Source organism: Lepisosteus oculatus, chromosome 1, assembly GCF_040954835.1.
Source record: "Lepisosteus oculatus isolate fLepOcu1 chromosome 1, fLepOcu1.hap2, whole genome shotgun sequence".
Lineage (NCBI taxonomy): Eukaryota > Metazoa > Chordata > Actinopteri > Semionotiformes > Lepisosteidae > Lepisosteus > Lepisosteus oculatus.
Genome location: NC_090696.1, coordinates 14,134,947 through 14,150,670, shown reverse-complemented (window position 1 = coordinate 14,150,670; position 15,724 = coordinate 14,134,947). Strand labels below are relative to the sequence as shown.

The window sequence follows — 15,724 nt, the reverse complement described above, 5'->3', positions numbered from 1 at the left end:
TAAGTTTAAAGCAATAAAAGAGCAAACATCCATCTGGAACTGGTAAGTTTAAAATTTGGTCTTGTCCATATGTCCTGTCACAACCTTGAATCTGCAATAGTGCCTGACAGGCTTAACAACACTGTCTGACAGACAACAGACAGGCACTATTGCAGATGCAAGGCACATTTATATTGAGTCCTTTCTGAAAACAAGGTCAGTAGAGCAGTTTAGATATTACTTTAATATCTGGCATATACAGAAGCTAAAGGTACATATGTTATTATATGTTCCTTTATATATTATTAAATATATATAATTTGCATATTGATATATATGCAATATAGATATATATTATAGATTTTATGCACATATACTCTATATAATGTTCATTGATTAATTTGCACATTGGTATTTACAGTTTTTCCAGTTTATTTCAAAGAACAGGAAAGCATATTGCAAAGTTGGCAACACAGTCACCATTGTAAGGAAACTGCATCATTGAAATGTGCTATAAAGGATTAACTTTACCCACAGCTCTAAAGGGATTGAGAATCTGATAAATGGATAGGCATGGTTAATCTTATCACAATTCAAATAAAAATAGCGGTCAATGTATATTTCACTGACTGTGAACACTTAATGGACACCAAAAGTCCAGTTAAACCAGTAACCTGGTAGTTGTGGCTTGAAAAGAGCAATACAAACCCACAGACATATTGTCTCTCCTGGACCAGGATAAGGTATTTTTATTTCTGTACTTCCCAGAACTATCTCACATTTTTCTTGCATAACTACATTTTTTATATTTATATGTAGTTTACAATTCCTAAATCCTTACTTTTTGACTATTCCCACATATATCGTTAGTAAATTTATCACAAATACACTGAAATATTCAGGAATTCTGTGAACTCTCTAGTTTACTCTCTAGTTTCTTAAAGTAAAGCTTGCATTATTCTAATTAATATTAACTTATTATTTCATTATACTGGGAGCCAAACCATTTAAATGAGATTCTAATTCTTCTCTATTGTCTCTACTGTTGTTTCTACTGTCTCTGCAGACACAGACCGCAGTCTTGCTCTATGTGGTTTAGCATGCAATGCTGATGAACCCTAATAAAGGTGAAAGATCTGTCGGTGGCTCAGCACTGTAACATGTTAAGAGCTAATTAACATTCATTCCCAATATATACCTGTATATGGAAGAGCAGTACTCCAAGCACAAGCTCTGTGGGGCTTCACTCCATACAATGATCAACCATGATGATCGAGCTCTTACTATTACTCTGTGTATCCTTTCCTGAAGCTAGTTTTCCTATTACATGTTGTACCATTATTTCTCACAGCTTTAGGTTTAATAATGAGTCAATCTTGTCAAATGCTTTCTGGAAAATTCATAGTTTGCAAAAATCCAAATAAGAAGCAACAGGGAAAAAATACACAAAATCACACATGCTTGCAACTTATTGCTCTCCCTGTATGATTGCGTATGAATAGTGTTGAAATTATTATTTCACATTTGATAAATGTACTGTATATGTTTGCAGATATGTATTAAAAGATAAGTGTTACTTATGTATGATTTAATGTAGGCATGGCAAAATCCTAAAGATGGTAAAACAACTCCTTTGTACAGTGACTTCACCTTTTATAGCATATATTTATAGCATAGCCTCCAACATGCTATCTCTCTCAATTTAATTCTTTACTGCATTAAAACAAAATATAAGTTCAACATAACAGATGCAGTGTTTGCCACATTTTCCCATTTTGTATTTAGTTTTTATAATTATTTGTCAGAGTTATTTATTTTTGAAAAGTTTCTCAAAATGATCATCAAAAGAAACGTATAAACTATATTTATATACTGTATATGTGTTAGAAAATAAAATATGTTAATTTTGTTTAGACATTTTTGATTGATTAATGCTGAAAGACCAATACAATCGGGTGACTTTGAACATTGTATAAGTCAATTCTTTCAACTCATGAGTGGAAATTCAAAATTATTAAAAATATATATTTTATTTTGGTCATAAAAATAGCTAAAAAGATCTATTCAGATGCTCAGTAAATCATTTTCACACACATAAAAACACAAAAAATGAAAATGGCCTCTCTGCTAGTAAACTGGATATGGTTAAGTAAAGCAGACAGCTAACAAATTAACTAGTGTATGAAAAATGCTTTTTTACCTGTGTGTCATCCTTCTTTGACTAACGCAATTTGCTGTTTGGTAGTCCTGGGCCACACACACTTTATGACGGCTACATTTAACCTTTAAGCAGGGATCTCTGGTGGGGTCCAGAGCTAGAAATTTGATAAAAAGTGAGAGAAGTTAATGTATTTTTATTGTATGAAAGATGTTGCATTTTTTCTATATACAGTACATAACACCTTAATTATTTATAGGATTAAAAAACAAAAGGCAAGGAAGAATAAAATGACTTCCATAGGCTATACTACATAAATATTTTTTTTTACAATATCCTGTATTTTATTATCCTGTAATTAACTTTTTGTGCTTAGCAGTTCCAGCATTCTATGGCAGCTTACTGCTGCATGCATATATTCTCCCAAATCAGTCAATTATTGAATGAAAACAGGTGTTTATAACTATCTTTAGTAGCACATGTTAATATCACACAGCTGAATACACCCAAGGGAAAAGTAACAGACCACTTATCTGCACAACCCACTGATGGTTTACCTTGATGGGATAAAATATGCACATCTGACCATAGAATTGTAGAAGCTGTTTACACAAAATGCAAATATAATTCATATAAATTACCATGCATGTTTTTTCTACATTTTAATTCTAAGTCATTTGAAATTTATTTTTTCTCTAATAAATTAAACACTGACCACAGAGATTTTGTCTGACACTAAATACTTACTGTATTGTATTACAGTATACTGACACTGGACACCTAGAATATTCATATCCTATTTTATAATAAAAATCCATATCATCACCATATTAAGAACAACATTTCCTGTAATAAAAGAACATACTTCACATGCTGTAGTATTAACTGGTATTTTCCCTCTCCAAAACCTATGAAAATATCACATTTCGGAAGGTAACATTTTATATTTACTCTTATTAATTGGCCATATATTGCACATACTGTACATTTGTTCACTATCATTCACGGTCAAGAGTGATTGTCTTTTACAAGCAAGAAGATAACTTAATAGTACAATATGGGTTCCACTATCTCTTGCTGGTTGAGCAGGTCTTTTCTTGGGAGGTATCTGGTTGTGCACTAAGTAATGGCAAGCTCTCTCCTTGACACTCTTTGTTTCCTTGTTCTTATTCTGACAACTTTTCAATTTCAAAGCTGGGCTTCTTCCTGGATATTCTTCTTTTTTTCTGGTTCAGTTAAGGGCCAAGGTCTCCCAGGAGGTGATATTGATGTTATATTTCTTTATCTTTGCTTTTTCTCTTATCTGTGAAAAGCTCCTTCTGTAGTATCCTGGTGCGATTGCCTAGACGAAGCAAGGATAATAAGGGAGCAAGATGGCAGATGAACATATTTCTATTCTTGTAGTGACTTTTTGGGAGAGAACAAAGATGTTACTGCATTTCTCCTACCATGTGATACAAAAAATTGTCCTCAAAAAGCTTGGGTAACATGACTCTAGTCCTTTTAAATTCATAATATGAATCACTGATCAATCAATGTTTAGAACAGTTAATTAATACAGGGTTAAATGTGTTGACTATAATACCTGGGTGAACAGGATCATGGTCAGTCTCAAACATAAGCATCATCATTCAGAAACTCGAAGACGTACTGAATTAAAGGAATGAATCAATGCATCATCAAACATACTCCATCCTTCCATTCATTTCCTAAGTGCACTTCCAATTCAGGGTTGCAGAAGAGCCGGACCCTATCCCTCCAAGGAAGAGGCGCAAGGCAGGGGCAGGGTATACTCAGGACGAGACGCCAGTCTATTGTAGGGCAGGCGGAAAGACGTGCACACTAGCACAAGGGCCAATTTTCCCAGAGCACAATTAACCTAGCAGTATGGATTTGGAATGTGGGAGGAAACCACAGCGCCTGGATGAAACCCACGCAAATACAGATGGAGCACGTAAACTACAAACTGCAAAACAAGGCAGACAGCAGCCCCGTTCTGGGGCTGAACCTAGGGCCCCAGCATTGCGTGGCAACAATGTGGACCTCTGTGTCACGGCATCACCACGCCTTCCTCAAATATATTAATTTCATAATAAACTATTAAATAGTTCAATTCTGTTAATATGGTTATACTAAGTGTTTTGTCATCCTCATCACTGCTTACAGTAATCCTGGTGAGGGTCACAGTGGTAGAAGGTTGGCATTCCCAGGCCAGCCATGAGATATGATACCTCCAGCTTGACCTGCCTCTGCCCCTGGGTCTCTTCCTAGTGGGTCGCACCCAGTACACATCCAGCGGGAAGCCCCGGGGAGAGATTCTTACCAATGCCCGAGCCACCTCATCTTGCTCCTCTTGATCTGGAGGAGCAGTAGCTCTACTCCAACTTTAATGATTTACCAAAAAATGAATCATCAGGAACACTCTTTGATCATTTGTGTCTTACCCTGGTTTTACTTGCCTCTTAGCCCACAGATAGCTACACAAATTCTTCTGAACAATACACTTTTTAAGCAATCCAGTTAAGAGTTGCTAAATTTTGCAACCTCCTAGTCATTAAAAAACGAATGACTGATATTAGTGATTGACAGACTAGCGATTCCTGTTGTGTCTTTGAATGATGTGATATGGTGTACAGTTTCTAAATATGCATGAACATGATATGGTTAGGCCAATAGGTTTATTTATCTGGATTAAAAAACACCATATCAGGCTCGACCTGGCTGTTGCTCTGTTGGGTGAGCTAGCATTGGCATGGCAGCCAGCCTCTGTTCCACCCACCTGTCACTCAGCACCAGTTGCAATAGACACCAATTGACAGGAGAGCTGGATTACCATCAGACTCTGCTCTGGGCTCTGATATAGAGTGTGGACTCTGAGCCTCTGCATTCTCTAGCTTTGTTCTCTCTGTGCTTTGAAGATGTCCGTCCGTGTTTTTGAATTTTTCATGGCCTGACTCTGGCTTGTTCTCTCAAGTTATGGTCCCCATGTACGACCCGTTTCACCTGAACTTGTCCAGTCCTCTGACCTGCTTGACCATCCCACTTGGAGTACCCCTTTATGCTTCAGCCTGTCTCCAACTCAGCTGTGTGGTTTCCTAGCTGTGCAGCTGCCTCTCTGGCTGCCTGCCTACGATCTCACCTTGGAAACCCTCATGCTATGCCATCATTCCACCAGCAGCTTTGCAGCTCTAGTCTGCCTGTGCGCTGCAACGCTCTGCTCTCCTGACTGCATGCTGCCTGAGCAGCTCCCCACTGTGCCTGCAATTCCCCAGGTCTCAACTGCCACTTCTATACACCTCCCAATCTACTGCCAGTCCCAAAGAGCAGTGGGATCGTTCTACACCAGAGTTGATACAGTATTTGTGCAGTACTGAGCAGTTTCCTCAGTACTGTTTCCATGTTTGTATAAGGGATTATATTCTCTTTATTGCTGAGGCAGGCTTTGGGAAATTCAGCAAAAGCTCAAGTGAACCTGTAGCAGCATTCAATAAGTCAGCTGCACTGCAGAAGGATGCTTTGTAATAAAATGGTATATAGTCATCACAGTTAATGAAAATATAGAATATAGAATGATGTACACCTATTTTACTCCTAAATGGAATTTAAAGGCACAGTATTATTAATTTATTCAGTTGACTATTTTATCCATATCAATTGCCGTTTGTACATTATGTTTGCTGGTCATTTGACTTGATCAACTTGAATGAAGTTATTTGCTGTATGGTAATACAGCAATACCCCGCATAGGATATGAATCCACAATCTTCCATTTATGAATCCAGAGGCTTAACCTGCGCTCCACACTGTTGCCTATAGCTGATATATTGCTGAGGATTACTTGAGGAACTCAGGCTGGGATTCTGGGAGATCTGGGAGATTCATCATCAAGATATGAGATGGCTAAGGAGAATTTCTGTAATGATATTTTGTACTGATGATGCTGGTGATAGACAAGTGAGGAAAATCTCTCTTGACATGTCTCCTTTTTAAAAGATTGTCATGACCTTGGCATTCTTGAAATAATTTAGGATTTCCTGTTTGTTCTAGATCTGTATAATAAGGGTGTGGGGGTGTGTTATTTCTTGTCCACAAAGATTTAAAATGTTTTTTAAGGGAATTTCATCACCTCCTGCTGTTTTGTTGTTCTTCATTTGTGTGATATCTTTTATAATCCCTTTAAGTGTTTCAGAGTTCCTGTGCAATCTCTAATGGGGTGTTTTGGGTTGGAATTGAAATGCTGTACTATCATTGACGATGGATTCTTTATTGAATAGATCTTTAAAACACCCCTTCCAATGATTGCTTCCCTTGTGATGATCATAGTGATCAAAACCTTTCCTTATCTGGATCCATTCCAGAAACTCTTTTCTTTTTTAAGATTTCAGGCTTCCAATTAGAATAAGTCTATTTTCCTTCATAATCTTGACCAAATTATGGAATTGTCATAGAATTTTTTCTTAGTTGTGTTGTATGAACAAAGAGTAGGTGCATATGTGGGAATCACATACTGTAGGTGTGTTGGTTCCCTGCTAATTAGAGCAAAGAATCTAAATGAAGTTATCTGAGGAGAGTTTTGATTCATAAACAGAAAGTTATCACTTTCCCAACTCCCTTAGACCGAGAAAGTAATTAGAAGATACTAATCTTAGTTTAAACAAAAAATAATTTTAAAATGTATTTTTCAAAGTATTTTGCAACCAGCAGAATTAGTGTAAAAGAAAAGTGTTCCCCAGGTTCAACAATAATAAAGTAGAACTTTATACTATTTGTACACATCTGTCTGTATCTATGCAAACATAAATTGTATATACAGTACAGCATACAGAATATATGCACAGTACGTTATAAGCAAATATTTATTTACAGTATGAAGCTAAAACAGGGCAGGGCATTTTATTTTTAAATAAAAGTATCGTAGAACACAGTGAAATTGCACTTGTTCAACATGGTGATATCGTTTGAAAAAGTGTTGTGAAAGATTACCAGAATGGGATAGAAAAACCCACCTCCCAGCCAATAAGTCCACAAAATGTCTTTTGTTTCAGTGACCTTGAAATCCTTTATTATTAGGATGCTTGTTGTGATAAAATTCTACTGCAGCACCCATATGCAAAACAGCACATTCATCTCAATGTGTGTTCATTCTAATTAAAATGACAGATGTGGTATTTTGCCCCCTTTCCTATATGACACCAAACCACTGAAATATTCTAGCCTTAAGAATGACTTTTAGTTACCAAGGGTGGAATCAACTGGGATGGAAGTCTGGTTAAGAGGAAGATTAAGGATTTCATTTCTGTCACTTTTTTCAGTTCTTTTTCTCTTCATTTTCTCTTGGGTATATCTATGTATTCTTTATTCATTTAGGATAGTTATTTTCCTCTACAACACTGTATTTTATTTTTAATACCCATGCTTAATGTTTCCGTTTTGTCTTGGAACATTTGCAGGTCTTTTGTTGTCTGTTTCTGTTTATATTTGGAAGAAAAACACATTTTGTCATGATACAGGGGTATTTGAAAGAAAAAGTTGCTTGTATGTTTCCTAAAAAGTATTACTATGTGACTGCATCCTCTTCAAACTGAGAATTGAACAAAAGATGCTTTCGTCATTGTACTACACAGGAGTTTTCAAATTTCTGTACTGGCATCCATACTGGGAGTAATAAGCAATGGACAAAGCAGAAAGATAATTTATTTTATTTCAGTATTTGTCCCTGTAACATTCACATACGATTTTTTAACCTCCCTGCTAGAGGCTGCTGAGTTTCATGTAATTTTAGTCCATCTACAAATGCGGTTATGAATCGTATGTCAAAGTCTCTTATGCATCTTGGATCTCATTGGATCTCTCTCTCCCTCTTTATGTGTATTAAATGATTGTGTTACAGTATAACATACAGATATGTCACAAAACACACATGGAGAAAAAAGAGGGCTCACACCAACATTAAACTGAGGAGACAGAAAAACACAATCCACAGTGCCATGGAATGAAACAACAGGGGCTTGGACTGCAGTTGCTGACATGCACAGTAATTGTTTCACATGCATGTGCTTTTGGTAGAATCTAACAGAGGAGTACAGTACATCACTGATTATACTTAGGTGAATGTTAGGGGTTGGAGGGAAATTTTATATTGTACATTAATGGAGCTTTCATCTCAGAATTCATCTTTTCACATACCCCAACTTGCTCTCCATGAGACACAGACCAAGAGAGAAGCTTGGAGTCAGAGCACAGGGTCAGCCATTGTATAGCACCCCTGGAGCAGCTGGGGTTAAGGGCCTTGCTCAGGAGCCCAGCGGAGTAGGATACCTCTGGTGGCCACGGGATTTGAACCAGCAACCTTCCTGCCACAGGCACAGATCCTTAGCCACAGTGCCACCGCTGTATGGTGTCTTAGGCACGAAGGTTAAGTAACAGAGTGCAGCACTGGACGCAAATTCTTATTGTAAAGTACTTCTGTGGGACCTATCTAAATTTTTTGACTATTTGACGTTTTTTTTGGTAGAAACCTGGAAGGTTTATATTTATTTTTATATGGAGGCTATATTTATGTTAACATTTTTATTAGCATTTAAATTGCTATAGATGGGAGTATTGTTGCAGCAGGTTGAACAATAACCCTTTAGTTGAACAGTTGCACCTTTTGTTTCCTCAAATCTCTGGTCAGAGTTGAGAGTTGCTACTGTATCCTCCTCGGTGCAATGTGGATTTTCAGTAATTTATGCAGCAAAGGATAATTTGTTGTGAAAGGAAGTTTAAAAATCTTCTGTTCAGGTTTCAGTCAAAATTAACCACACTGTGCTAAAATGAATTAATATGTATCGATTAATAGACATTAATATTAATACCCATTCATAGAGATATTTTACTACCCCATTCAAAATGTAAACAAATGATGAAAAGTACATTAAAAAGGAGAGAAAATATCTGACAAAGGAATCATCCAATTTCATTTCAGAATTAAAAATCAGATAAACTCATGACAAAGACAAACAAATACCATGAACTATTATCCGTTTTGAGATTATTGCCCCAGGGTACCCTTAGGCCTTTTTCTGATTGAATCAGAAACTACAGCAACAAGGCATTCGTTCAGACAGCATTCAAAATCAAATTAGCTATTTTTTTAAGCTAGCAGAATACAGAATGTTGGCTCAGTTGTTATCGATCGGTTTTGAGATGAAGATATAGAAAAAGCAGTGCTTAAATAATAAAAAAGTACTGTCAGATTCTTCTCACCTAGGTTTTAAAGATCTCAGACTCAAATGGTCAAGAATATTTTAAAGCCTGTAACACATAACACTCTTAAATTTGCCATTACAAAATTATTGCACTTACTATAAGTATACCCTGCTAAAATAAAATGTATAACCATATATGTATTAATTCAATTTTTTGTTCCCTATTAACATATTGTACCGTAAAAGAGACATTGCTTTTTAGTACTCTCTGTATGAGCACCATGAAATTAATGTTATGTCAGACAAAAACCAAGTCAATAACAGTTTTAAAAATGTATCCATTCCCAGAATTTACAGGAGCAGTGTGAATTTTTCAACAGGTCAAATTAGAGGGATGTGGATGTGTTCAGTTATAAAAAAGTTCAGTTATAAAAAAGGATACTTATAATACCTAGATGTAATTGTGCTTCACAACATTGAGCACAAAATGTAAGATTAAAAAGAAATCATTTTAGAGAGCATTTGAGGGCACTGAAATCCTACCACTTTAAACCACACGAGAAGATCCTGAAGGCTAGCAACACTTTCTATCCCTGGAAATACTTACTAATGGAATTACTTCCCATTCCGATTAAAACACTAAGCACATCTTAGAAGTTAAATAGGTTTTGACGGCACCTTCACAATAATGATGTTCTCTGCTGTAGTTAAGATGACCTCTGTCCTTGAGAGCTTAATGCAAATCCTGAACTAGCTTTAGAAGATTATCCACCAGCTATCTTCTGACTCTGGATTCTAATGATGTTTTGCAGAAACTGCTTGTACTGTGGCTTTTTCAATGAGCTAAACACAGAGCAGAGGAGAACCTATTTTAGATACTGAGAAACATAAATGTACAGGTGTAGCTTTATTCTACTTGAACTGTGTTTAAGTAGTAGCAAATAAAACTTGCAGCGCTAATTAGTAAATTATATTCAAACAATCAATTTATATTTTAACATAATTTCCCTTGTGGTAAAATGCCTTTAAGAGCTTTACTGTAATGTGAGAGGCAATACAATACAAGGAAATACAAGATTGTTTTGCTCGGAAGTGTGTAAGCTCCAGTATTGTATACTAATCTAAAAGTGTGTTTTTAAAAGGATTTTGAAAACACCAACCGCACAAACCGAAAATTGTCAGTCAACATTTTAGAAACTGTATTACAGAACACCAGAACAGAACGTTGAATACCAAGCAACCTGTGATTTAAGTAAATAACTGAGGATTTATGAGATTCATAAATATTCTAGATATTGGGGTACAAATCCATTCAAAGTTGTAAATGTCAGAAGCAAAAAAACAGTCTTTAACCATGTATGAAGTCAATCTAAAGAAGCTAACAGCTATGCTAAGATATTCAGTCATGTTGTCAAATGTGTTTCCTTGGGCTTCCTTTAAGAAAGCGCTGAATGAGATCGTCAGATCAATTAGCCACTAGCAAAAAACAACTGGCCTTCTATAGTATGTAATATTTGTATTTTCTTACTGCAGTGAATTGTTCATTTGTTCCCAATTATTGACAACTATAACAGCAGCATTTCTTACAAGATGCAACTTAGCTTCTACCAGACTAAGGGAATGTATAATTTTATCGACATTTCAGAATGGAAAAATGTCATATATTAGTAGCATTTCCCATCTACACCTTAATTCAACAAACTAAACAGGTCAAAGGAGAGGGATCTGTTAAAGTTATATTATCTGGAAAAAAGATCATGTCACTGAATATTCACAAACATACTACATAATCCTGGGAGTGGCTGTAAATACCTACTGCGTGTATAGGAACAATACCAACTAGAGTAAACATATACAGAGTAAACATAAACAGAGTAAACATAAACATTTCATCAATTTCCCTACGGGATTAATAAAGTATTATCTATCTATACTAAGAAATAAAAAATGGGCCAAGGTTAAATGTCCATGGAACACCACAATAATTTCATATGAAGAAGAAGTATCCTGATCTAAAAAATACTCAAAATGAAAGACAGAACACATTAACATAGTCCCATAAACTATAGTCCCATATATTATAAACAATGGCTTACAGTGTCAAATGCTCTACTCTCCCCAATCTCAATATTACAAGAACACTTGCCATGACCTATTCAGATGGCAGTATTTCCAAACTCATTACTGTACTAAAGCTGCAACTTTGTAAAATCCCTGGCATTTAAAAAACATACAAACCAAATCTGGCAAAAAATCTAATTCTTAAGACAAAGAAGGGCAATGAGAAGGATCACCTACAGTACAGTTCAAAGGAACTCTGGGATACAGTTTTAAATCTTCACTAGGGTTTAGCTGTAGAAACCTCAGGAAAACTTGGAATAACACCAAGTTACATATACAGAAAAGTCTGATTAAATTATCAAAATGATATTAAATAAATTCCCTAAGAATGTTTTAATAACTTGCATTTTCAGATTTGATCAAAAAAATACCACTGCTACTTAAGAACAGTAGCAGTAGTGGTAGTATGCACATCTTGTAATCCTAGACATTTAAATCTGAGTTCAAACCCATCCTGGGACTCAGTTTGTTGTAGTCTACTTGAGTTCAGACACTGGACGACAGGGTGGAGCAGTGTATAAACCCATTTTTTTCCACTTTTATTGTTCTCTTTTTTATTATATTATTCAGAAAGAGCAAAGGTTCTGTTTACCACATAGGAACATAAAAAGGCCATTCAGCCCATCTGGATGTTAGTACCTTATTGATCCAGACCTCATTCATCTGTTTCCTGAAGAGAGCCAAGGTATCGGCTCCAACTACAGTACATGGCTGGGCAACGTGCTGCATCTCTAATAGGAGCACAGAAGCAAACTGAACACACTTCCCTGCACACACATTGTCCACACAAGTACAGCCATCAACAAAATATAGAAATTTTAGCTGAAGTGGCTAAATAGCTAGAATTATATGATATCAAAAATGAACCTTTTTTTTTATTGAATCCTGAATTTAATCAGATAAGTTAACGGAGAACACAATCTCATTTACAATGAAGACTTGGAGAGTACTCATTGCACAGCATTTACGGCAACAATAAAAGTGAAGTACCTTGCTCAAGGGTACAACAACATCCCGCCAGGGATTTTAATCCAACACCCTCCATTAACCACTACTGTTACTTTTTGCCTTTGTTTAAATTCTAATCGGGGTGAAAGGAGGCATCATGCAATATGTATTTTTATATTTTTCTGCTAGGTATAACGGCTGTGTATAACATGACATTTAATATCTTTATTTAACAAGCATGCACTAACAGACTGAAATATCATTATCTATATACTCAAATCACCTGTCATACAAAATAAACATTACATGACAGGCTTCACATTTGTGAAAGAAGCATGAAGCACAAAAATAAATGATATGGTAAAAAAAGGCCAAAAGCATAGAAAAAACAGCGTACAGTATGTGCTAACTTTTATGTTTTCCCTAGGTGTCTAACATAGGTCACAGAGGGGTGTGTGTATTTTTTCCCTCTGAATGGTGCTTCCTGTCTACCTATTATACTCAGAGCAACTTTTGTTATCTGAAGAATACACACTCTGGTCACAGTCTAAAAATACTATTAGTAGTAGTAGTATTATAATCTGCTGCATTTTTTTATTTAAACATGACAAGCAGAAAGAAAAACAAGTTGTAAGAAGATGTTTGGTCAAATTCTACAGTAATGCTGAAAAATGAGCTTACAAATAAACAGATAGCATGCTTAGTACTTCACTTGCTTGGCTGAAGACATGATGACACTAGGCCAAGATCACAGCTGCCTCATTCTCCCCAGAAGAATCCCCCAAAACACAGCCGCAGATTTCCAAGACCGAGCTAAGAGTTTGGATCGACTGTGGTTTGACTAGAACCAAGCAGAATGTGTGTGTAGCACACAGAAATGTGCATGATGCAGGTTTGCACTTATCTGAGCTAGCAGATTCGGATGCAGTGCCCGAGAAGTGAGAAGCATGAGCTGAGGATGACAAGACGTGAAGCAGCAAGCAGGTGACAGCACTAGTGAGTCGTTTGGATTAGAGCAAAGTGGTGGGCAGAAGAAGACGCTTGGCGACCCCAAGAGTAGGCTGACGCAGACCATAGAAGAGAGCTGCCACTAGAAAAAAGTTAGCCAGATGATAACATTTTCTGAGTTGAATCCCCGAAAATGAGAAGGAATACCAGCTACCATATGTGGCTGGAAGCTTTGGGAGGGGGAAGAGCTAGAGGCCAATACTGGCCAGTTGAACGCCACCCCAAAGGAAGTGTAAATTGGAGACAGGAACTCATGGCTGTAGCTCCCTAGGCCTGGTCAGGGACAGCAGGAGGGTGAAAGAGGAAGCCCGGATCCAGGACCAGGTGGGAGTTAGCAATTGGGGGCTCCTGCAGTAGACGGCGAAAAGAAGGATTGGGAAGAGAGAAGAGACAAAAGAACTTGTACAGGCTTGGGCCATAGGTGCGGTTGGAAATTCGATCACAAACGGAAAGAGAATGGAAGGGAGGGGAACGGAGCGGGCTTGATTAGGAAAAGAGACGCAGAAGGGAACAAAACCACTGCGGAGACAGCAGCCACAATTGCTCAATTTTTGTGAGGCTTCGTGGTATCAGGAGACCAGAGAGAAAAATGCAGATGGCAAGATGGGCACAGAGCCACCTGTTTTCGGTGGAGCTCTGAAGCTGGTGAGGCGAGAGCGGCTCAGATCCTAGATGTAAGTGATGACAGTAAGGTCCCAGCAACCCCCAAATGCAGAATGGGATATGGAGCTGCACAGTGTTCAGCTAGGTAGCTTTGCTCAGCCAGTGAGTTTTTATTTGTGGGGAAGAAGAAGTGCGACACTAGAATCAGATCTCCACCCAAGCTATTGTTCAATAACACCAGGAAACATTTTTTTTCCAAATAACTATCTTCAAAATGCTATTTTATAAAAACATTATATTTAAATTATGAAAGATTATTCAAAGTCAATGCCTTTACAGATAAGTAACATTAAAATATTACAGAAATGTAACTGATACTATGTATTAGCATGTTTCTATAACAATTTTAAAGTAAAAATGGTCATATTTATGAATGTTCCACTCATTGCTTTTCTTGTGAGTTTTTCTTTTTTTCTTCTTTTCTTTCCTTTTGCTTTTGTCTTCTGTGAAAATCGATCCATTACAGATTTCAGAATGTTATCTGTAAAGGGTGATTTCAGTAATCTATACCGTTTCAGCATATGAGGATAGGGGTTCAGCATACAGTATAGTGCATGCTATGTTAAAAGTTTGAATTATACCTTTAAAGGTGCTCCATGAAAGTGAGCAATTCCTGAATCAATATTTGTGCTGAAAAAGTTCCAAAAGGTTACCTTAAAATTCAGATTACTACTACTATTCTACAGAATATTGCTAGAAAGGAAATGGAATGGGTTTAGAACTTCTAAATGAAAACCTACTGGTTAAATTCAGATATACTGTAGTAATAACAATTATCACTACTCCTTGGTGAAGCATGAAAGAAAAGTGAGAAATTGAATTAAGGAAGTAGTCCAGATTAAACAAACCTAGAGTAGAATTTATCCAGGACACACAAAGTGTGTCACCAAATCTTTGGTGACTTGGAGACATCTGATCTGTCACATTAACTTCACATCCACAAATCTAATATTGTAAGTACTCATGGATGGTTTTAGTATTGTATGTTCTAATTTCTGCAATATTCCCAGATCATCTTTCTCAATGCCATTCACATCTATACTTGGTTTACCAGAACTTGAAGCATCAATAAGGATGGTTTGTCCCTCTTTATACTTTTTCACACCCTTCTACAAAACAGTCTGATGCAGTCATCCTTGTAAAAAAAATTCAATCTTGTAAGAAAGCTTAGAGCCTTGTCACCTTCTGTGAGGAATGTAACTACTCTTCTTTTCTTGGACACACTTTGCACACGAAACCTTTTGGCTTAGAAAGTAATGTCCACTAATAATAGGAGTGCAAATGCATCACGTTTAATAAAGCTAGTTCCTTTCCAAACATCCCTTGAAATTTCTTTATAGAGGAGTATGTGCTGCTCTTAAATCCAGTGTGTATAGTATACAGTATATGTAGTCATTATAGAGCATTGCCACTGAACTAATGCTGTACTGGTGCATAATTCATAACGCAAATATACTGTATATTAAGATAAACAATTGTACTTTTGCACACATATTACTAGGACATAAAGTGGTAGTACAAATTTTACTGTAATTACAGTGAATGGCATTATATAGACTTATCCATCCCTTTTCTAACCACTTTATCCAATACAGGGTTGTGGGAGAACTGGGGCACAAGCAGTGGGCGCAAGTTGGATAAGATGTCAGTCCAACAC

General features: G+C 36.6%; 1 protein-coding gene across 2 annotated transcripts in view; it reads right to left on the bottom strand.

The window, feature by feature from the left end:
* The window catches only part of spock3 (SPARC (osteonectin), cwcv and kazal like domains proteoglycan 3), a 109,316-nt gene that overhangs the window by 44,791 nt on the left and 48,801 nt on the right, over positions 1–15,724 (bottom strand). Inside the window, exons 4-5 of one of the 2 annotated variants that reach the window (XM_015344328.2) lie at positions 2,695–2,739; positions 2,180–2,294 (exon numbers count right to left, since the gene is read on the bottom strand). In XM_015344328.2, the coding sequence (XP_015199814.1) occupies positions 2,180–2,294; positions 2,695–2,739 (160 nt within the window). The remainder of the gene's footprint in view (positions 1–2,179; positions 2,295–2,694; positions 2,740–15,724) is intronic. The other variant, XM_006629212.3, reaches the window with a different exon arrangement.